The 24,920-nt window shown below is 40.2% G+C and overlaps 1 protein-coding gene across 1 annotated transcript in view; it reads right to left on the bottom strand.

Annotated features, from left to right (window-relative positions):
- CACHD1 (cache domain containing 1) overlaps positions 1-24,920 on the bottom strand; it is a 191,296-nt gene that overhangs the window by 105,113 nt on the left and 61,263 nt on the right. The window contains exon 2 of the mRNA XM_006125035.5: positions 14,003-14,065. Within this exon, the coding sequence (XP_006125097.2) occupies positions 14,003-14,065 (63 nt within the window). The remainder of the gene's footprint in view (positions 1-14,002; positions 14,066-24,920) is intronic.

Raw genomic sequence — 24,920 nt, 5'->3', positions numbered from 1 at the left:
ACAAAATGATAAAATATAGCTACTGTCTTGCAACAGATACCCAAGAATTTCTCACTTTTCAGCCATGTTAATTTAGCTCCAGTTGAACCAGACATCATGAAATGCTAATTTTGCACTGTGGAACTATTTTTTAAAATGCATTAAAAATAATGACGTGTTTGTTGTTGCAGCTATGTTAGTTGCAGGATATTAGTGAGACAAGATGAGTCAGGTAATACCTTTTATTGGACCAACTTCTTTATTGGACCCAGACCTGAAGGAGACCTCTGTGAAAGCCCAAATGCTTGTTTCTCTCACCAACAGAAGTTGGTCCAATAAAAGATACTCCCTCACTCATCTTGTCTCTTAAAAGTAGTGAATCAGACTACCTTCATTTGTTTTAAATGAAAACCGGTACATAGCTCTCAGCCTGTGAAAGTTACCCAAGCTTCCTTCTCATATTTTACTCCTCACGTCTTCTAGGACAGAACCTGATCAAATGCTTTCAAATCAGTGAGAGTCTTTCAACTGCGTCAGTCAGAGTTGGATCAGATCCTTTGTGCAGTGCTTAAGGATACTGCTGCTGCATTTACCATCTACCACAAGAATTTCAAATATTTTTTTCTGAGAAGGTCAAAATGAATATTAAACTAAACAAATAAATATTAATGGCTATTAGCCAGGATGGGTAAGGAATGGTGTCCCTAGCCTTTGTTTGTCAGAAGAGAGATTGCCTATTCGGTTCTCTCCCTCTGGGATACCTGGCATTGGCCACTGTCGGCAGACAGGGTACTGGGCTAGATGGACCTTTGGTCTGACCCAGGATGGCTGATCTTATGTAAACATGAACACTTAAGGCTAGGCACCTATATCCATATTTAGGGCCCTAAACATGTATTGATTTCAATGGCAGATGTGTGTGATTGGTGCCTTAACAAATAGGAACTCCGGCTGAACTTAGGTGCTTAACTTTAACATGCTCTATTTGGTCATTTTGGCCATTCACTTTCCATTTCTCTAATTTAAGGAATTTTGTAGCCCCCTGAAGTGTAATAAACATCATTACAATTTTTTTTTATTCATAAGGAACACATACTAATAATAAGTAACATCACACAGGCCCCTGTGTCATTTGCTTTTAGCCTGTCAGCCCGGGGAGGAGGGCAGGAGCAAGCCTGCTGATGGGGGAGGACAAAAGAGTCAATTGCCCCATGATTTGGCGAGTCAAAAGGTCCTCAGACTCCCAGCCCAGAGCTCCTGGCCCTTTAAATTGCCATCAGAGTGTCATCGAGGGTGGAGGCATAGATCAGCATTCATATTGCATTTCCCGTCAATACCTGGCCCTGGCTAGGGTAATTAATGATTCAACCAGCACACCAAATTCTGTGATGAGTCCTGATCACATGTGCTAGGAAGAAGATCCAAAGGCCACTGAAGTCAATGGAAATGGATGAGGTGCCGAGAGCATGATTTTGTTTGGTGCACTCGGTAACATCCATGACTGTATATCCTCTCCAGAGTGCATTCTGAATGTAAGGGCAAGTTTATTGCCAGTAGCAAATTAATTTCATTTTACAGTTTAATTAACTGTATTTTCAGAGCTAAAGAAAGTTCTTCAATTACTACATGTACATCATTTTGCTCCCTTCCAACTCCAACATCTCAACGAAAGAAATGACTTGGCAACACGAGTAAATCTGTGCATTGAGAAATGCCATTGGTCAGTTCAGATCTCCAGGACAGAGAAATGTCTTTCCTAACTATTACTAACAGAACATTTCATCATGATTTACTTACTTATATGAATAATAAGGCCTACAGTGACAACAGCAGTGATTTTGTCTCCATTGCTCCATCAAATACTTACAGCTTAATTACAGGTCTCCAAGGAACTTAGTTTTTAACAGAATACTGCTCAAATGAAATGCTTGTACAATTATATCTAATTGGTTTTGTAGAATGATTTATTACTACCATACCAGAGGCATACTAATTGCCTCCTCCATGTAATGTATCTAACTCTATTACAGTTCTTTCAATTGTCAGATATTAAGTAGCTGAGCAGGGCTTTCCCCTGTTTCATTTTCAGGACAATTTTCTTTTTGATTATCTGTATTCATCAGCTTATTAAATATAATACTGGAATAGCTAGCCTTCCCACAAAATATACAAGCCCAATTTCTAAATTAACATGTTTCCATACCATCTTCATAATATTTTTCTCTCAGTTTGGACAATTAAATGACTGTGGTGGAGCTTTCATTCAGTATTAAAAATTATGGGGAGCAGAGAGAGGTTTGAGTCTGTTGATAAAATGAATGATGCAACTAATTGTAACAAATTAAAAGAAGCAACTTGTAGAAATAAAACTTACATAAAACACTTATAAACAATGAAAAGCCCCATGGCACCTTATAGACTAACAGATTTATTGGAGCATAAGCTTTCGTGGGCAAAGACCCCTTTGACATCTGATGAAGCGTGTCTTTGCCCACGAAAGCTTATGCTTCAGTAAATCTGTTAGTCTATAAGGTGCCACAGGACTTCTCATTGTTTATGCAGATTTAGACTAACACGGCTACCCCTCTGATACGTAAAACACTTATGTAAATTAAAATTCATGAAAGTTTTTTTGCACACATACAGCATATAGAGAATTTTTGTTGTAGAATTTGCTTTTTTATATTAGCAGTTCAACTGGCAACAAACCCCATGTCCCTATGAGCATCTACCCTCTTGTATATTCACCAAAGACTATAGGTCTGACAAACATTTGCAGGATTGTCTGTAGCAAACACAGGGATTCCACTCACCATCTGATATAATTTACATAGTTCACACTCATTTTTCTAAGCTACTCAACACCTCCTTCAATTTACCAGTATTATCACCCATATTTTATGGATGAGGCCTAGAAAAGAGTTGACTATGATCATACAGAAAGCTTCCATTTGCAAACAATTTTCTGACATGGTGGGGCATTGTGTGGTATGAGATAGAAAATTCACAGAGGCCTAGAGCCAAAGTACCTCAAGGAGAAGATCACAGTGAAAGAGACAAGACTAGACAGTGAGATGATAGATCAATGATGAATATCTGAGGTCCACAATATAATTTAAACTAAGTCTGAAACTCACTTATTTTCCTTCCTCTTTTGGCTTCATTCAAAGGAAAAGCTACCAAAGATCTTAGTTACTAAATTACCAATCTAATTTCTGATGAATAAAATAAAGGCAGAGAAGTGTTCTCATGCTTGCTTTCTCTCTCTCTCTCTCTCTCTCTCTCACACACACACACACACACACACACACACACACACACAATTATACTTTTGCAAAAAGATAAGAAAAATGGGGTTTGTTTCAGTGTGGAAGGAAGCATTAAGAAAAGGTAAGTATAACAAAAGGCGATCTTATTGGAAAGCTTAGGGGTGGAAATGAAATATTACAATAGGCCCAGAAAAGTAACAAAAGGGAAATCAGTCAGGGAATCAGCTCAACAATTTAGATGTCTATGTACAGTGCAAGGAACGGGGAATAAATAGGAAGAACTCAAAGTTTTAGAACATAGGCTAAATTATTGTTTAACAGGCATCACAGAAATTTGGGGTAAACCTCATGACTAGAATATTGGTATGGAGGGTTTTGTATGTTCAGTATGAACAAGCAAGATTAAAAAAAGGGAGGAGGTGTGGCACTATAACATCAAGAATATATACACTTGTTCTGATGTCCAGATGGTTGTTGAATTTAGTGTGTGAATGGTGTTGTTGGCCTGTGATGTACAAGAGATCTAGTGAGATGATCTAATGTTGTCTTTTACCCTTCTGATTCCTAACGCAGGCAATAAAACCTCACCCACACATTTCTGCGCCAAGCTTACAACTTCTAGCTAAGCTCCAGCACATCTTTTAAGAAAGATATCTAGTCTTGATTGAAATGCTCCATATGATGAAAAACCCTTTATTTCATGTATCATTAGTGTGATAGCAAAGCAGCTCTTTGATATTTATTAAATGCCAACAACATATTTTGTAACATGCATCAGGTATCTCCCCTAAGGAAGGGGACTGCTATGTAGAACTGGTGTCTGTAAAAAGGTGTCGATTCTAACATTGGGTGGAGAAGGGGAAAAAACACTGGAACAGACACTATGGTGTAATTTTCCATCGCTTAAATCAGCAGTGGGAAATAACTAGCTCGCAGGCTGCAGGTGGTTCACCAAGATTATCCCTGGCGGGCTTCCAGCAAATTATTTACCTGCACCTCTGCAGGTATGGCCACTTGAAGCTCCTGTTCACCACAGATCACCATCCCTGGCTAATGAGAGCTGCAAGAAGCAGCATGGACCAGGGCACCACTTCCGATACCTCCCATTGGCCAGGAACAGCGATCTATGGCCAAAGGGAGCTTCAAGCAGCCGTATCTGCGGAGGTGAAGATAAATAAAGCACTGGTGGCCAGCCAGGGGCTAACCTTGGCAAACCACGGCCCACTTATTGCCAACCTCTGGCTTAGATAGTTACACTATAAAATTCACTTGGAAAAGGAAAAGGTAATGAAGTTGTGAAGTATCCAAGAATTTTGAAAGGAGAGCCCTGAGTGAATTATCTGGCAGGTGGCCAAGGGAAGAAGCAAAGAAAGGCTGGACCTGGGGCAGCTTTAGAGGAGTTACAGTATATATTTCAACAGGCTAGCTGCAAGCCTCCTGGGTATCTAAAGAGTTATAAAACCAAATAGCTGCAGGGAAAGTGAGTACACTGAAGACTATTAGAGATGAAGAACACTCCGATGTAGGGGCCAGAACTGCTGGCCTTCAGTCTGAATATGGAACAAGAACCCCAGCTACAAAGGAATCCATAATCTGAAAGTTCAATGAAGGAGGCTTCAACAGCCCATTTCCTAGCATTTTTATACTGTGTGCATGTGTTGTTTTGTTCCCTTTGTTCCCCGACAAGCCAACTTGGCCTGGAAACTGGACACCTGATCCGTAAGACTAATTTTCCCAAGGTCTATGAGCTTCAGTCAGTGTCTAATTTACTTTGGTTGGGTCATGCATGATTTAATCCTTTACTGAGATTTTTAGAACAAAGTTTTATGTTCTGCATTCTTACACAGCAAATGAGTTTGGAATGCAATATGGAAAGCCAAGCACAAACATACTGATTTCTTTTAAAAGAGGTGTGAAGTCAAATTTTGGATGGTAGCAGGAAAATACATCAACTTCAATTATTAGCTGTTGTGAAAAAAAGTTCCCATGTTTGGATTCAAACTAGAAAAATAGGGTATTTGCTTCAACCATAACAATTTTATTATATTCCTCAGAAGCTATGCTGTATCTGTATCTTGCCGAACTGTATCTGATCTCTTTCCTTAACTCTCTCTTGGATTTAGAAAAGCTACTCTTGCCCTATCTGATGACAGGTTGGACTGCAAAGAGAAGATCTAGGAAAAGTCTGCTATCTCTAAAATGTTATGTATCCTATGGAACCATGCTAATACCTTCCCTAGAGCTTAGTACTACAGTAAGTCTGACATGATGGCTTGTTTATACAACAGTAACACACTTCCTGCCCTTTCTCACAAGCAGACTGATACAAGTAGCATGTAAAATTGCTAAGTGCTCCTTCCATAATATGCACCAAAGGGGATGCCCATGTCAGTTATCCTCTGCAGCCAAGTGCTAGAAAATCCTATAGATGAGCTTGTGTATCTTTTCATATGGTCCTGCTTATTTAACAGCATCTCATACTGAATACATTTATACAATGGAGGGAAAAGCACAAAGACTGCCTTCAATTTTGCAGGTTCTGCGTTTCATTAACAATCTTAACTGCATGTTCCATAAAATTCCTTGCTCTGACCCAGCTGTGACAGCAGAATCAACAGTAGTGCATAAGCTAGCTCAGTGTTTCTCAACCTTTTTTTATAAAGTACCTTTTTAAAAACAAAATTATAAGTACCCCCAGTACCTACAGTTTTCAGACACAATTTTTTTCCTACCATTGCAACACATTTGTTTAAACAACTTAATCACTGTTGGGTGGGAGATGAAACTTTTGGGTGTAAAAAGTACAAAAGGAATAAAGTGCCGTAAAACTTAAAACAAAAATTCAGTTTTCTCCAAATTTCAGTTGTGTTGATGTACCCCTCAGACTTCTCTCAAGTACTCCTACAGGTACTCTGGTTGAGAAACACTGAGCTAGCCCATCTCACTCTCCTACCCTGCTGGGCATCACTATCTACAGGAACAGCAGAGACAAAGTACCATTCCCTTTGCCAAGGCATCTGGGGCACAAGAGAGTGACAAACAAGCATTTGTTTGCAATTCAGTCTTTAACACCCTCCCCCTCCCACTAACTTTCCCCCAGCTGTAACAGGGAGTGAAAGGAGCGGAGGCGGCTGGGGAGGAAAAGCCAGGAACTCTGTGTTAAGCAGCTTAAGTTTAGTTTGATGGCAAGGCATCTAGAAGGAGAGGCCTGAGCAACAGAGGCGGAATGGATGGAGACAGATCAGGAGAGACAAAGCAGATTTATAAATGGTCAGGGCCAATGTTCCTACTAAGGAACAAAAAATTCTTTCCTCATGCAATCCTCTGGAGAGCCACGCAGAGGTACTCACGTGACAGGTGGCTGCTCCAGTGGGCGAGTCCAGCTGAGATGGCGTGGTGAGGGAACCGCTGAGGCGGGGGGCTGGGACCTGCCATGCCTGCGTGGCAGGGAAAAGGGGAAAGGCCTGTTCTGTCAGCTTGGGCTGGGTATGGGACCTACCTCATGTGGAGGTGTCTTGCTCTAGCAGCTGGGAATAGGAACTGCTGCATGGCACAGGGCAGGAGAGGGAGTCTGCTTTGGCAGACAGGAATGCATGTGTATGTTAATAAACTGGGTGCCACAGTGAAACTAGCACACATGAAATCAATATTGGTGCACAAGCCAAAACTCACTCTGCACATGGTTGGAAAATCTTAGAAGGAACATTGGTCATGGTAGAAATGGAAGTTGAAGTCATGTGATCAGAAGAAATCACCTAAAATTAAGATGTAGCAGGAAAAGAAGAGAGGGCCTAGGACAGGAATTTGTGGGAAACTCAGAGACATGGGACGAAAGGAGAACCTAGGCTATAGAGAAGCCATATTGCTAACCTCATTGTGTTCAATAAAAATACAATAATCCTCTCTTTGACTTCACTTTCCCTCAATAAAAATAAAAAAATCACAAACAAAGCACAAACCAACAACACCATCAAAACTCACACAAGAAGCTGTGAAGGAAGAATAATGGAGAGAGATTATTTCTAACTTTAAACAGGATGTGATCAGATACTGCAATCAGAAGGGTTCACACAAATACACAGACTAGATGGATCCATTAAAGGAGGCACTAAGCTAATTAAAGTGAAGTATGTAAGAGAGGACAGTGGCACAAAAGACAAAAGGGACAAGTTGCCATGAAAAAGAGTGTGGTCAACACCATCAAAAGCAGCAGCAAAATCAAGGAGCAGACCACCTAGCCAGATTTCTGGGTCTTGAAGTCATTAAACCCTTGGTGAGTATTATTAGTGACATGGAGAGAACAGAAGCAGGACAGAGCTGAGGGAGACAAATTTGAGGCATCTATTATAAACATTTTGGTCAAGGAGTTTTAAGTTTAAAAAAAAAAAAAAAGAGATTAAGCCACCGCTACAGAGGAAGGTAGGTTTGAAAGTGGGCTTGTTGAGAATGAGGAGAGTGTATGGGGGCAATATAGGTACGTTCAAAGTTCAGATGCTATTACTATATCCTCTACTCTTTCTTCAATTCACTAGTGTCAAGCTATTAAATTCTTGGGCCAACACATCTTAAATTGGTCAAAACTTCACTCAATAAAAACTGTATCATTATGAACTTTGACTTTGGATTCTAGACTCACATTCTCTGTACCATCAGGAACCCTGATGTCTGATAATCTTGAACAGATGTGCTTCTTTCTCATCTGCAAATCTATCTATTCTCTCCAGAATATTGTCTATGTCACATGCGACTCAAATCATCCATTGGAAGAAACTCTTATTCTTACCTTACCTCTCAGTCTAATGACTATAATATTAGAACTTGTCTTAATGCATATAACTCAGTTACAATTCAATTTCTTTTTACAGGGAAGTCACTGATGCCATTCCCCTCAATTATGGAGGCATATATTTACTGTCTCCTCAACATGGAAAATGTTATATTTCACTAGTAGAAAAATGAGTGAGAACTTAATAGCTTGATTGTAACAGACCATGAATCTCAGTGACGACTGAACAAAAAGAGCTATCAGCTATGGCCTGTAGCTTTCTCCATTGCTTTGTGTGAGCTCAGACATTCTATCTTTCAGAGTGACACTCACAGTGACATTCCTGGAATCCTACTGTATAGATTATTCTTAAGAAATAGACAGCTCTAGATTCTCAGGTTACAAAATGTCCAAAATTTAAACTTAAAATCACTCTTTGTGGGGAACGAAGGCAGATGACTGTTAATCATTGGCCCTTAAGGCCAACAGCTGTAGTTTTCCCTCAGTTTACTTACATGCCATTATTTACATGGTGTTCTTTGTTTTCTTTTAAAATAAAAATTGAGTGGCCTTCCAAAAAAGTTCCCACTTGACGAAAACCTATAAATCATTGCTTTCAGCCACCAGTTTTTAAGAAAATGTTAATGAATGACACATACATACACAAAAGGAGTGCGTGATAGGAGACTTAATTTGCTTACATTTTATTGCATTTGTTCAAGATGCTCAATTGGATGTATTACTCTCTTACTCATAAAACTCCAGTTGTACTCGTGATTCATTAGGCTTAAAAGACCAAGTTATTAATAAAAGAGAACTGCTCAATTATTCTTCTATCCACTTCAATATTGAGCTTTTAAAGCATAGTAATTATACTCTATAGGGGCCTCATTTTTCTTCTGTGACAGTTAAATACTCATCACACTACTTACAATGTTTAGACATTTATTTGTATCTACTTAGAATTAATGTGTGCATCTGTGGCTGGGGTTTAAACTAGTATCTTTTTTCCCCCTCAAGTAAAAAAAAGTGTAGTGAAGGCTTCAACAAAGTAGACCTAATTCAGTTTCTGAATTTCCCAAGCACACTTTTTACTTTCAAAAGCCATCTGATGTATGTAATTTAGCCTGTGTGACTTTTATATGGTGTGCAGACCACCCAGAAATGGCAGTGAAAAATATTATTCTTCAACTTGAAATTAAAGCCAGTGAGCCCTTCTTTACCAAAGTCAAGAGGATTTAGGGCCTGAAACTTCAACTTACCATAACAATTGCTCCATTTTGGACATTTTGCACACAAGCATACCCATTTGTGCATGCCCATACAGAAACAAAGTTCTTTACAATGAACTACACAATATGCCACATTCTTTCTAATACCATATACGGTATGGCATAGATTTTTCAAGACAACTAATGATTTTTGGTTGATTCCATTTTTGAATGCCCAGTCTGAAGACAGCTAATGGCCCATACTTAGCAGGCGTGCGTGAGCACTTCCTGAAAAAAAACGAAAAAAAAAAACAAGTCCCTTTTAAAGTGTCTCAAATTGGATATCCAAAAACTAATGCAATCAAAGTCACGTCTTACTTTTCAAAACCTTGGCCCACATAAGTAACTTTTCTAATTTTTTTCTTCATTCTAATTGGCTGAAACAAAACAGCATCATGTGGCTTTTCAGGACAACTGCCTCCCCCTTCTACAATCACAAAAAGAGACACAAAAAAACAGATCTTCCACAGACACAGTTTTCTAAAAGACAAATAGGGTTGCCAGGTGTCTGGTACTGAACTGGACAGCCTGGTATTTTTGCGTTTGGTCTAACAAAAAAATTCAGAAAATGTCCAATATTTTCTGGTTTTCCTGGGCCCTGGCTCAGCGTCCTATGGAAGACCACTTGGGACATGCAGTCAGCCCCGTGCTGACTCCCCAACAAATTGTTTCTGGGAGTGGGGTTTGGTTTTTTTTGGTTCAGTATTTTTTGGGAAACCATCTGGCAACCCTAAAGACAAATGACCAAAATATCCCATTTTTTGAAGATATTTCAACTTATGCTAGGTTACGAAGCTCCTTCTTCACCACATTACACCATGCTAAATATTGGTTATGTTTAACCAGTTAATTGATTAAACAGGGACATGCGGCAGGGGAAGTTTCCACCTGGCCTGGAGCACCTCCCCACTCCATTCACTATGGCTGGGCTGGAGTGAAGGGGTGGAAGCAGCAGCTGGGGGGAGGTGGCAGTGCAGACTGGGAGTAGGTAGTCTCGTGGGGGGATAGCTGCGGGGGTAGGCGGCACCCCATCCTCCCACTGACACTTCCGCCCTGCACAAGCCTACTCACTCCCAACCCACATGCAGCCCTCTTCCCCCTACTGCTAATTACACACTCCCTCCGCATGCGAGGCTGCCGTCTTCCAGCCCGCTCAGGCTGGGAGCCAGGCAGCCCTCCACCCATGTCAGAGCATGGGCTGAGGAGTGCTGCTAGGTAAAAGCTAACCGATAAACATCACTCAGGAAAAATACATCCCGAGGCAGTACAGAACTGAACAAAGGAATTAGAAGACCTTTCTATCACATTTTGCCCTTCTTGCTCACATTATGGGCTCGTCTACACTGGCCCCTTTTCCGAAAGGGGCATGTTAATTTCACAGGTTGTAATAGGGAAATCCGCGGGGGATATTTAAATCCCCCGCGGCATTTAAATAAAAATGTCCGCCGCTTTTTTCCGGCTTTTAGAAAAGCCGGAAAAGAGCGTCTACACTGGCCCCGATCCCCCGGAAAAAGCGCCCTTTTCCGGAGGATCTTATTCCTACTTCAAAGGAATACTTCGAAGTAGGAATAAGATCCTCCGGAAAAGGGCGCTTTTTCCGGAGGATCGGGGCCAGTGTAGATGCTCTTTTCCGGCTTTTCTAAAAGCTGGAAAAAAGCGGCGGACATTTTTATTTAAATGCCGCGGGGGATATTTAAATCCCCCGCGGATTTCCCTATTACAACCTGTGAAATTAACATGCCCCTTTCGGAAAAGGGGCCAGTGTAGACGTAGCCTATAAGTACAAAGGAACTGATTCCATAGCTGGATTGAAGGGCAGGAAGTTTACATACACATTTAATGCATAAATGTCTCGGGGTAGTCATATTAGTCTATAACTATAAAAACAACTTTTAAAAACAATGAGCAGTTCTGCAGCACTTTAGAGACTAACAAAAAAAATATAGATATAGTATCATGAGTTTTCGTGGGCAAAATCCATTTCTTCAGATGAGATGATCTTGAGTTATGTTTATTGCATAGAGTGGACTACACAAAATATTGAGGCAAACTGCTTAGCAGGATACATTAAGAAAATTAAATATTCATATAAACAACATCATCTACAATTCTGGATGCAACCCAACCTTGAACTCATACTAAGAAAAAAACTTCTCCCACAGAGCATATGGCATTGCATGATATACCTTGCTGGGTTTATCCACCATCTTCTGCAGCGTGTAGTATTGGCAACTGTCAGAGACAGGATAATATACTAGAATCTCAAATGGCTATTTCTATTAACAGTGTTATCATATTAGTCAATATAACTTTACCAATCTGCATGTATTCACAAGCAGCACCAAGATGAAAAGTAACATTTCCTTTTTACCAGTCTTTCAGTTTTCATAAACTATGGCAGTGTTACTTACACTTGGGATGATCTTTAATAAATTATTTCTTTTATCCAGTAAGTATACTTTTATACTGGGTCACTAAATCATATTATCATAAAAAGGCATGAAAGTCAAGTTCTGATATATTAAGCATCTTAACTTCAACTCCTGCACTGAGTAACATTCCCAAACCAAAAATTTTTTGAAATGGTACCAAAAATTGCAATAATTTTTCTTATTCCATTTTCACATATTAACTCAACTTCAAGAATGACCACAGCCATTTCCAAATTACTGTATTTCCTTTGAACTAGAGAAAATTGAAGAAATTGAGCTCCAAACGGCCCAAAGTTTAAGTGTATATCTGAAACCAGAGTTTAATTCAAGCACAACTCAATTTCAACTTTTTGACCTGGAAAGCAATTTGTGTCTGATAATTTCTTCAATTTAGTTAATGTTACTTGGAGAGTTCATTTACTTATCTGGACATCTGATTTAAAAGCATATGCTGATGCAAAGTTGTAAAATGCTCTTGAAAGAGTACAACTATCCAGCCACCAAATTAAAAATTACTTACATGTTTTGAATGCAATTCATTTTCCCCCAGGGAAAGCTCTGCTCTGAGGCAGTTTTGTTTTACTGAATGTTAATATAGGTTTGATGGAGTCTAAGGAGGTCATGTTACTTGCACAAGGTCACATAATTGAGTTAGTGGCTTAAGTGGGAATCAAAAGCCAGTTTTTCTTCTAAGCCTTAGATCAGCTACATAAAACAAAGTTTGCACTTCTATCAAAATTGATCACTTTTAGCATAAAACAGAGTTATGAGAATAAGCAAGTTGAAAGTAAAATTAGAAGCTTAGGTTTATCTTTTTCATTCAATCTTTATATTGATCCTTTAACCTTTATATTTACTCAAGCATAACTTTTGTTTCATGCACTAAAGTGGATTAAAACAGAAATACAGTGAACCCTTGCCGTTCGCGGTGGATGCATTCCTGGCACCACCGTGAATGGTGAAATCCATGAATACTGAGGGCAGTGGCTCCCAGCCACTGCGGTGAGTTCCCTGTGGCTCCCGACCACAGCTGTAAGCTCCCTGCGGTTCCTGGCCACAGCGGTGAGCGTGTATGGGGGGCGGGGGCCCTGACCACTGCTGCTGCCTGGCAACAGCCCCCCTCCGCCCCTGAGGCCACATCCTCACACCAGGTCTCCTGTAACTAGTGTGGGGTTCTACTATTACCTAATATTAAACTCAAGTTTTTATTTTTTTAACTTAAATATGTGTTGAATTTTCAAATCTATTATTTTAAATAAACAGACAAAAGTTTGAGTGATGCAAATCAGATGTAATAAACTAATCATATACAGGCAGTCCCCGAGTTACGCGGATCCGACTTATGTCGGATCCGCAGTTACGAACGGGGCTTTTCTCGCCCCGGAGGACTGGAGCGGCGGGACGCCCAGATGCGCTGCAGTCCCGCCACCCCCGTCCTCCGGGGGGAGAAAAGCTGCTCCACGTCTCCCTGGTGAGCAGGGAGACGCGGAGCAAAGCTGCGGAGCATGCCCGCAGCGGGACAGCCCGGGCACACCTGGGCTGTCCCGCTGCGGGCATGCTCCAAGGCTTTGCTCCCAGTCTCCCTGCAGAGTTGCTCTGCCCCGGGCTTCCTGGAATCAGCTGCTGATCAGTTTCAGCAGCAGCTGACTTGGGGACGCCTGGGTTTCTTAAGTTGAATCCGTATGTAAGTCAGAACTGGTGTCCAGATTCAGCCGCTGTTGAAACTAATCAGTTTCAGCAGCGGCTGATGCCAGTTCCGACTTACATACAGATTCAACTTAAGAACAAACCTACAGTCCCTATCTTGTACGTAACCCGGGGACTGCCTGTATCTGCACATTAAATAGGTAAGCTTCAATATTAAATTTGAAAGCTCACACATACAAAACACTGCATATACAATGCTAATGTGTTAGTGATCACTGAACATGCATTTAAAGTGAAGATTATTTAAAGGGCACAGTCAACTTGAAATCTAATTAATGTTTTAAAGAAAAGCAGCATCAGTATTATACCTGTTTCCAACTCATGCCTATACTAGGCTTGTTTTTCTTGCTGAGTGAAAGACCCATACAAACAGAAATAAATTGCCTTATTATTCATGGGAAATTGTACCCAAAGGGGTACAAAATAAAAACTTTTCATTCTGATTTCATATGTAAGAATAGTCAATAAAATAAATACAGACAAAACTGTGATACTTAGGTTGACTGTGTCACTTTAAAAACCCAACACTTTCACCTAATAGGTGACCAGGGGTTTTTAGTTATTCCATTGTTTCCTTACCTGTTGAACTTCACTTTCTCCATTTGAGATTTTTTCAGTATACACAAAGGAGTTGAAAATCCGCTGTAATAAAATAAGAAATGGTGCTTAGGGGACAATTGACATAATACTGATTTAAAGTATTATTGAAGGGAAAAAACAAAAACAATAAACATGTTAGGAAAAGGCAGATTTCAAGGAAAGGGCACATTTCATGGTATGAGCCATTTAAAAAGTTTTTAATGCTGGCAACTTTAGCTACAAATAACCACGTTTATGCAAGCAAAATATATGTGTCTATAAATAATGTTTACCTTTTTAAAAGAAAACTACAGGATGTTATTTGTAGATCCTCTGTCATTTTATCCAACCGGTATAATTTAAAATAGCTATGCTTCATATTTAAAACGTTACCTCTGAATACTATAATTGTTTACAGATACTAAACATTTAACATAATAACACTCTTTCAAAAGTTATTCTTTTCATGTTCTCCAAGCTTTAATTCATTTCTGATCCTGCAGTTTTTGGGTTTTACCAGTATGCAGAAGCCTATGGGCTATAGATTATAAGGTGGGTCTCTGTGTTTGCATGATACAAGAATAAGATCTGATTTTGTATGCAAAAAATCCTTAAATCTGCTTACTATGAAGTTAGGGCTCATCTAGACTACCTCCCTCTGTCGAAAAAGGGATGTAAGTGATCCCGATCAAAAGTGCAAATGAAGTGAGAATTTAAATATTGCATGCTTCATTTGCATATTTGCGTCTGATCGCTGTTTCGAAAAAGGGTATTTCAAAAGTGAAACTGCAATCTAGATGCGGTTCTTTAGGGGGGGGGAAATGTTTTCGAAAGAACCTGTACTCCTCATCTATGCATCTACTTCCAATGATGATAGGTATTTATAAAAGTGTCTTTGGGGATGATATTCCCAAAGTTTTCGAGAAGATTCCGGTAGTGAGGCAGAGTTGGCCTCATTCTGACCCAGGAGAAGCCCACCCCAGTGGACTCTGGTAGACAGAACTAGAGGGGTGGGGCTAGAAGTATAAAGGCTGGAGCTGAGAGCTCAGCTGAGCCCCAGCTGCGGAAGGAGTCAGAAGTATTCCCTGTGCTCCTGGGTGGGAGGCTAGCACGCATCTCCAGGAAAAGGAAGACTGGCCAGGACCACCAGGACTGATGATGATCCCAGACCCAGAGCCACTGGAAGTCCTGCCAGAGACTTTGTACCCTGCAGACCCAGAAGAGCTAGTACTAAGCCAGGTATGTCATCGTGGGGAATTGGGAGGTAACCCAGGGATAGCCAACCCTGACCTAGCTGAAGAAATGGAACTGAACCAAATCAGCGTGTTGGGGTTAAGATCCCCGCTGGCCCAATGGTAGCCAGGTTGGCCACTATTACGGCCCTGGGCTGGGACTCAATGGAGCAGGTGGGCCTGCACCTCTGCTGCCAGCCTAATCCATGAGTGGCTGTCTCCCCGTTTTGGGGCAAAATACCTGCACATGTTGGCTCTCCACCAGAGCTAGGAGACCTGACTGCTGCTCAGCCTAAACCTAAGGCTGAATACCTGAACCCTTTGCTGCCCCGCCCTGAATTAGGGCCTGGGTATATTGACCGTTGCTCAGCCTGAGTATAGGCCTCTGCTCGTTGCCCCACCCTGAACAAGGACCTGGGGATACTAACTGTTTGCTTGGTCTAAACACAGGACTGGAGTCCCTGAACAGTTTGCTACCCTACCCTGAGTCAGGGCCAGACTGTATATAGTCTGCTGCTCAGCCCAAGTACCTGGACTCGTTGTTGCCCACCCTGAAGCAGGGCCTGGACCTGACTGTTAACTTGTTCTGCTTGCTTGCAGGGAGGGGGTCAGGGCTCTGACCTGCGCCAGTACACTTCCCCACTTCAAACAGCAAATTGAACATGGAATGACACCTATCAATACACTCAGTAGACCATTCAGGATCAAAGTCCAACTATTTCTGATGAAGCACATGTTAATACATTTAGTTGCCCACAGGCGTCACCTTCTCTCGTGAATATAACTATGGGAATGGATTTTAGTTTTAATGGGGAAAATAGTATAGACTGTCCATTTCTTTGCTCCACCCCAAATTTGCTCTATTATAACATGAATTCCTGGTATATTAGATTTATCATATGCTCAGGAGAGAGGAAATTTTAAAATAATTTAAAATATTTGCAATACATCGCTGGCATATAGTAGGTTTCACTCAGATACTTCAGGGAGCTTTGCAGGAAAAAAGAGGCCACACAGATGCATCACAGATGCAACTTGTTGATTTGTATTGAAGAAACAACACAGAGAAAAATCTGTTTGAAATGGAAAGAGTGTGAATTGTTGAATAAATATAACTTCAAACTTTTAAGAAGACTAAATACTTGACATTTTTTTTAAAAGCACACAGTTTAAAAAGCTAGGTTTTAAAAAATAACGAAGGCCATAAAAATTATTAAAGTGATTAGTTTTTCATATCCTTTATTAAGAATCCTCTCCTGATGCTGCAATACAATATGTAGCCATTTTGCTCCTTATTGAAAGCTCATCTCAGATTGAAACTTTTGCTTCTTCACCAGTCCAAACATTTTACTTATAAGAAAAAAGGCAAACAATTGCCACCACAATCTGAAGTTAAGTTACCACAGAAACTGATGGCCCAGACGGCATATTAACAATGCAGCCTCTCTATCATTTACCAGAACCTCAATACATTACACAGGGAAGAGAGTGAACCATTGAGGGATTGCATTTTAGACTTCAAAGACACTAAAATGTCATTGACACAAAAGAAAAAAAACAAGAGGGAGAAATCCTAACTCTACTGAAGTCAATGGGAGTTTGGCCATTGATTTAAACAGGGTTAAGATCTCACCCAGAGAGTGGACTGCGAATACATCAACATAGAGCCAAATGGATGGAAATGCAGCAGCAAGAATACAAGTTTGTCCTACTTGGCTACATATTATTGTGATACTCTGTGGTCAGAGGCCTTCTACATACAGGACAGGAAATTGATGGAACGCTTTCACATTTACAACAATCCAGAAAATCTGAAACCGATTCCTCAGACCTCCAGTTCAGATCTTCCAAGTTTTAACAATATACGCCAGAATTATTTGGGACTACACAAGGAGTTTAACATTAAATTTAATTTAATAGAAGATGTTCAACAATTGTAAGAGTTTTCCTGGTGAACATTTAGCCTATTTGCATTTAGGCAGAACGTACACATATAAAGCCAGGAGAGGCACTCTGGAAAATCTCGGCTTATGATTGTCACTTTCCCTTATCCCTTTTCCTCTTGAGGACTTAAGGAATTTGAGAAATTTGAACTCTTATTTGAGAGCAGCATTTGGAAAGGCAGCAGTAAACCTCCTCAGTTCATAAGTTCCATGGAGGCTAGAAGGATAAAATGGCAAAATGCAACTACTCTTAAAACATACATGTAGAATTCCTCAAGTACTTAAACTACAGATATGGCTTTTTCCTTTAGCTGAGAATATAATTTAACATCACATAACTATACATTAAAGAGTATCATTTAGATGCAAAATGTTTTAAATTAGTTGATTTTTCTCCCTATATAGCATTTAATCTCAAGATTTCAAAAGAAACAAGGAAACACTCTGTCAGCTAGCAAGAATGAGGCTTTCTGTCCTTAAAACAAAACTGACCCCTATACTATATTTATAAACTATAAAAATAATGAAAGCATATTATTATGAACAGTTAAAAATCATTGCTAGTAGTAATTAATTTAGCCACTAGAATAATTTTTTTTCTTTAAAATATTATTTTTGGGCATAGAATTTTCTCAGTTTTATTAAAACTATACAAGAAAAGTGAAAACCTGGTAGCCAAACTGCAATTTTCAATTACTCAAACCAGAAATCCACACTAAATTGCAATCGTACCAGTCGGAGAAAGGGATAAATCACAGAGCAAGGTAAGGTTCCCCAGATGAATTGCTCTTTTACTCTCCAAGCAATTCTATTACTAATGTATCTGTCCCTTATTCAATACATCTACTCAGAATTTTCAATTAGAGCAAAAATTATTTCCCTCTCCATATCAGAAAATGGAAAAGTTACAAAAAAATTAAATAACTAAAAATCCTCAGTTTTCTCATTTTTATTAAAACTAGAAAGTAAGAAATCTATTCGCCAATCTGCAATTTTGAGCAATGAATCCAAACCAGTAATCTGCACTAAAGATTGCGCCAACTGTAGAAAAGAGTAAATCAGAGCAATTCACAGATAAGGTCCCCTGATACATGCACCTTTTATTGTTATTTAACCAGTGTGCAAAGCACATGTGAACGTTTACATACTGTGTAATTTAATTTCTAAACTGTCAGCTTCCAAAAGAAGTTAAAAGACTCCACAGACTCAGAGATAAGTTTAAATCCCAGAAACTTAGTTAAAAGCGTTAAATATTTAAGAAAGCATTCTCTGTGCAGTTTGCACAATGTAGGAGTATCTTTACTTTATTCTCCTCGCCCCTTGCTGTTTAATTGAGTCTGCTTAACAGATGGCAGCAGAATCCTAGCTCACTTGAACAGAAACAATTGCACAAGTGTTTAATGAGATAGTCAGAACAACACTGTAGGAACATAGGAATTGCCATGCTAGGTCAAACTCAAGGTCCATATAAAAGGTGCCAGCACAAGATGCCTCTGACAAAGGTAAAAATAACCCTACAGTTGGCAGATGTGGGGTTATCTGTGCCCCTTCCCCAAAGGTCTCATTCTAATTCTAATAGCTGAGATCATTTTAAACCCTGAAACATGAGGTTTCATTTCCCTTCCAGTACTTTTTTTTGCATCAATTATCACTTTGGATATTGTGTGGTTATCCAGTTCTCTAAATCTTGATAAGCTATGGGACAAAGGATTTCCTTTTCTCAGTTTTAAATGTGCACTTTCAATTTCACATGCCCTTGTTTTTGTGTTACATAAAATGGAGAGTAGAAGCACCCTATCTACCTGTTCTACAGCATTCATTATGTTAGATATTTTTATTGCATCCTCACGTAACCATCTTCTTTCTAAAGTGCACAATCCCATTCTTTTCTGTCTCTTCATAAGAATGTTTTTTCATTCCCTAATCAGTCTTCTCATCCTTCGCTGATCACTCTCTAATTCCACCTAGTCTCAGGCAGGGTTCAAATCATGCCGCAACACTCCGAACACCATTCAGGCATTATTATTTTTAGCATTCTTACGAGGGACTGTGCCACAAGAATGTTCCAACACTTCCCTTTTTAAGGACTTGGTCACTTGACTTACGGGAAAATTATGAAGACTCATCAATAAGTTTTGAACAATGGCCATACATAACTATTATTAAAAGTCACACAAGACCATTCTAGGTTTTTAGGACACACACAAACATGCATACATATGAAAGTCTGGAAAGTTAGAGATAAGTTTTCACAAACACCCTTAATTCATCTCCTTATATATACTTGAATATCTTAATTTTATATTGGACAGATCTTGCACCTGCCACTCAGTGTATCTTTCATATTTCCAATGTTATAGACTCTACGGCCAAAAACATCCTCATGACCATCTAGTCTGATCTCTTATATAAAACACTTATAACAGAACGTCTCCAAAATAATTCCTTGAGACAATCACTTACAATCTTGATTTAAAAATTACCAGTGATGGAGCATCCACTACAACACTTGGTAAATTGTCCCAGTGGTTCGTTATGCTCTGTGTCAAAATTGCATGCTTTATTTCCAGTTTGAATTGAATAGCTTCAAATTTTAAACCACGGTTTCATGTTATTCCTTTCTCTGTTAGACTGAAGAGCCTCTTATTAAATGTCTGTTCCCTATGTAAATACCTATCAACCATAATCAAGTCACCCATAACTTTTTCTTTAAGGTTAAGCTAACTCAATTGAGCTCTTTAAATTTGTCATTAAAGGCACATTTCTAACCCTTGGCTCTTCTGTGAATCCAATCCAATTAATCAACATTCTTCTTTAATTGTCGGCACAAAAACTGGATACAGTATTCCAGCACTATAGAATCACAGAATACTAGTACTGAAAGAGACCTTGAGAGACCATCAAGTCCAGTCTCCTTCCCTCACGGCAGGACCAAGCACCATAGTTGCACAAATGCAAAATACAGAAGCAAAACCAGTGTTTCTCAAAGTGGTCCGAGGACCCACTCAGAGAAAGCTGCTCCAGGGTCACTCCGGTTTGTTTACTTACTGGCTCCACAGCCACAGAGCCTTGCAGCTCTCATTTGCGGTGGTTCACCATTTGCAACTAAGAGGAGCTGCAGAAAGCAATGACCCCAGTCATGACGCTTCCCATGGCTCCCCTTGGCTGCTAATGGTGAACCGCAGCTAATGGGAGCTGTGAAGCTCCATGGCTGTGGACCTGGTAAGTAAACAAACCGGAGTGGCCTGATACCAAAACAAACTCTATTCTCACTCAAGATTTCCCTATTTATGCATCCCAAGATCACACTAGCTCCTTTTGGTTGCAGTTCCCATCAGGTCCAGACCTCCAGTTAACTGGTTACCGGGTAAGCAAGCTGGTAAGGTTAATGTTTAGTGGGTAATCGGTTAACCAGTTAACCTTTACATCCCTAATCCTATTAGGGATTAAGGGTGTTAAATTTTTTTTTCTGAATATTTTAGCGGTTACACATTTAAAAGCAGGGAGGCAGGGGGCACTGGTGCTCATGGGGAGCCAACTTAAAAGCTCCCCAGGAACACTGGCTCCCACCTGCACACATTCCTCCACTTCTGCTGCCTCTGACACAGAGGCAGTAGTGCGGGGGGCAGGAGGGCAGGCTAGTCAGCTTTATGGCAGCCAGAACGCGCAGAGAGCAGGCTTAAAATCTGGCTTCACATGTGTACCAGCTCCCACCTGCCTCCCTACTCCTCACCTTGCTTCCACTGATACAGAGGCAGCAGCATGGGGGAGGTGGCAGTTGGCTTGGTTGGAGCCATTACGCACGAGGAGCTGGCTTCCCCTGTGTAGTAGTGATGGAAAAATTCCATTAAAAATGATAACTGGTTAAACTATACGTTTAACTGGTTAACTGGCCTGCTGCGTTGCACCGCAGGCGGGGGCCACTGGAGCAGCTCCCCGCCTGAGGCAAGGCAGGGTGGGCCCAGCCAGGCTGGAGCAGCCTCCCACTCACAGCTTGGAGGGAAGGGGCCTGGCCAGGCTGGAGCAGCCCTCCTGCCTGTGCCGCAAGTGGGAGCTGCTCCAGCCAGGCCCAGTGCCAATTAATCAGTTAACTGGGTAAACATGTCAGTAAGGCAATGCTTACCATGTAACAGGGTAACCCTTTACCCTCCTGGTGTGTACCGCTCCCGCTTGCCTTCTCCTGCCCCTCCACTGCCTCTGTGATACAGAGGCAACAAGGAGGAGGATGTGTGTAGGATTGACCGATGAGCCCAGGCTTATTGGTTACTTGTGTATACGGGTACACGCTAACATCCCTACCAGGGATGCGATAGTGTAAATTGTTATTCGATGAGCCTGGCCTCATCAGTTAACCTTCATGGTTACACACAGGCTTATCCTCATGCTGTTGCCTCTGTATCAGAGGCAGCGGCAGGCGGGGTAGGGACATGGAAACCAGTGCATGTGAGGACATGCAGGGAGCCAGCTTTAAAACAGGCTCCTGCGGAGCTGCCTTCCCCAGCGTGTAAAGATGTAACCACTGAGGCGCAGCCTGTTAGTCAAAGCCATCCACCATTTGCATATCAGTTTTGCTAACCAGAATTACACACAGCAGACTGGAACTGAATCCAGCTTTCAAGCTGGCTGCCATTTTTTCCACTGAAGATAAAAATACTGAAAGCCAAAGGCTGTCAGAAAAAAATTACATTTCAAACATTTGTGCAACATTGAGTGAATGGTAAATGAAGTGCAGCTGATTTAGCAGACCCGTTAAAAGACACATTTTTAAAGAATGTCCTCTTTTTTGTCTCTGTAAATGCTTTGTTTCCAATAACTGCTGCCTGTGCCATAGCAGTAAAACTTCCCACTAGCAGACCATAGTAGCTTGTCACTGCACTAAACTTTTCTGTGACAAATTTCTAACTATTGCTATTATGCATTCAGCTATAAGGGAGGGAATACTAGGGGTAGGCAAGCCTTCAAATGTCTGGTGCTATTTTAATCCTATCTGCACAAGGGCTTCCCACTGATACCATTGGTGGAGCTACTCTTAGTAACTGTGGTGGGAAGTATTTGGGGGAAAACGCACAACACAAAAGGAAACCCTTATGGAAAACAAATCCCTAGGAGACAAATGCTTCAAAGTTATCTGCTATGTTTTCCAAACCAAATGGGATAACGGATCATTGTAAGGCCATTAAATCAGTTTATTCGAAATAAGGTATCATTATCTACATTGGCTTTTTCTTTCCCAGGACTGAGGATTACAGCAGTACAGTTACTTTAGGCATGGACACAGTTTGTGGTTCAGTTACAATTATTAATTCACTTAAGGCCATGTCTTCACTATGCAGGAAGGTCACATTCAGATACACAATTCCAGCTACATTAAATTACATAGCTGGAGTTGACATGCCTTAATTTGCATTTCCACATGGTCTCCATAGGAGGTCTCCATAGATCGTCTCACAAGGAGCAGCAGTACCGGCACTGACGGGGGGTGCCCTTTGAGTTTGATTTAGTGGGTCTTTACTTTGGATGAAATCTTGACCACCACTCTGACCTCCAATTGATGTCAGTGGAAGTTTTGTCATTGACATCAATAGAGCCAGGATTTCACCTTGCCTTTTAACCAAAGATGGTGTAAAGTCAAGCCCCTTCACTTCCAATTTAAATAGATTTTTATTTAAAAAAACCCAGGTTTTACAAAAAGTATTATTTGTTTTATCTCTTTCACTCAACTCAACTCTTGTATCACTGAAATATAAAAACAACTTGTTTTATTAGGAAAACACAATACAATGTATGAGATATATGCATCACGATAATAGCTAGTCTGTGAACCTATGCAAACATGCCTGTTGATGTAAGGCTATGCATAAGTCTAGAAAATGCACAATAAATGAACAAACATGCCCAGAATTTCTGAAGTGCATGTGCATCTGAATGCACTATTGAATTTCATGCTTACCACGTAAACATTTCAAGCTGTTAGAAGAGAATGGGCCTTGGAAAAGACTCTTTAAAAAGACGGCTGTGAACCTCTGCTATGTAGGACTTTTGGAAATTACACTGAAGGACTTCACATAAGACAATGACTGTTTATCAATATTTTAAAATATTGGGCCCAGTTACTACATTTAAATATTCATATGCTAACAGTTCTAAATCTACAATAGTAAATAGTTTATTCAAATGAAAAATTTTATTTGGGTATCAGAGATATATTGCTTTCCTAAACTCAGAAGTGGCAATGTGTTTTGAGTTCTGTTTTAGTTCTGTAATAAACCACACTGAATTCCACTCATCAGTGCATTAATCTTCTGAATACCCTTTTTTCCTGTCTTTCCCTCCACCAAAATAAACCCTGATATATACCCAGAAAAAATAGTTTTTGCACTGGTTTTCATCAGTTTTTGTTGTTAAACAAGAAATTCCTGTGAAAAATTGAATAAAATAAATACTGAAAAGGAAGGGTACTATGTATAGCCCAGATACCTTCCTGAGTTAAGTCTATGACCAATTTGTAGTATCTGGAGCGGATATACTTTAAGCCAAGCTTCAGCGCCATCCTCACAGTGAGAGGTCAACAGGAGACAGGGGCATGTTCAGCATTTGATTTAGTGGATTTTTACTAGACCTGCTAAATAGAATGCCAGAAGATCAACTGCTGCAGTGTCAATCTTTCTGCAAGTGAGATATGGCCTCAGGATCAGGTTGAGCCCAGGAGCCAAGCTGATAGCTACTGCTAAGGAAGGTCTGAATTGGGGAAATCTGTTTTTTTTTAATAAAATAAAAATTAGATTGCTATTCTTTGGCCTGAGGCCTGAAAGAAGGAAAGTTTGTGGTGAGCCCAGGCCCGCTGCAGAAAGAGGCTGCTCCGCAGCAGCCTCCTCTATCCCCACTTGTGCTGCTGCCTCTACGGGAGGTGGAGGGAGGGGACAGGCAACTCCTGGCTGCCCCCGCCTCCACCTCTTTTGACCCATCATGGTTAAAAGAACTAATGTGATCCTGGGATGCATAAACAGAGCAATCTCAAGTAGGATATAGAGGTTATTTTACCTCTTTACTTAGCTCTGATGCAACTACTGTGGAAATAATGGGTCCAGCTTTGGTGCCCGTTAATTCAAGAAAGATGTTGATAAATTGGAGAGGGTTCAGAAAAGAGAAACAATAATGATGAAAGAATTAGAAGACATGTCTTATAGAAACATACTCAAAGAGCCAATCCATTTAGCTTAACTTTAAAGATGACTTGATTTCAGACTAGAAGTATTTAAATGGGAGAAAAGAATGTAATAATGGACTCTTCAATTCCACAGAGAAAGGTTATAATGTGATCCAATGGTTGAAAGTTGAAGTTAGACAAATTCAGACTGGAATAAGGCATACATTTTTAACAATGAAAGTAATTAAACACTGGAACAGTTTATGAAGTATTATACTGGATTCGTCATCAATTACTATTTTTAAATCAAGACTGGCTGTTTTTCTAAAAGATCGAGATATTTAGCAAAAGGAACTGATGTGTTTTTACAACCTCAATTATATCTTAATGAAGCTCATGAATCTAATCTAAGTAAAATGTATCTCCAGTTTTGTTTAAATACACCTAGTACTTTGGTAGCTGAGCACCAACAATGGGGTTTAGAAGCAAACACCATTTGACACGATCAGAGTCTTCATGTACGTAACATTTCTGCCGCATTGTGAGTGATGTCAGAAGAGATGCTGCCAGTTATCCAGTGATCATTATTAATATGG

This window comes from Pelodiscus sinensis, chromosome 9 (genome assembly GCF_052426305.1).
Source record: "Pelodiscus sinensis isolate ZL-2025 chromosome 9, ASM5242630v1, whole genome shotgun sequence".
Classification (NCBI taxonomy): domain Eukaryota; kingdom Metazoa; phylum Chordata; order Testudines; family Trionychidae; genus Pelodiscus; species Pelodiscus sinensis.
This window is presented reverse-complemented; position numbering and strand designations above follow the sequence as displayed.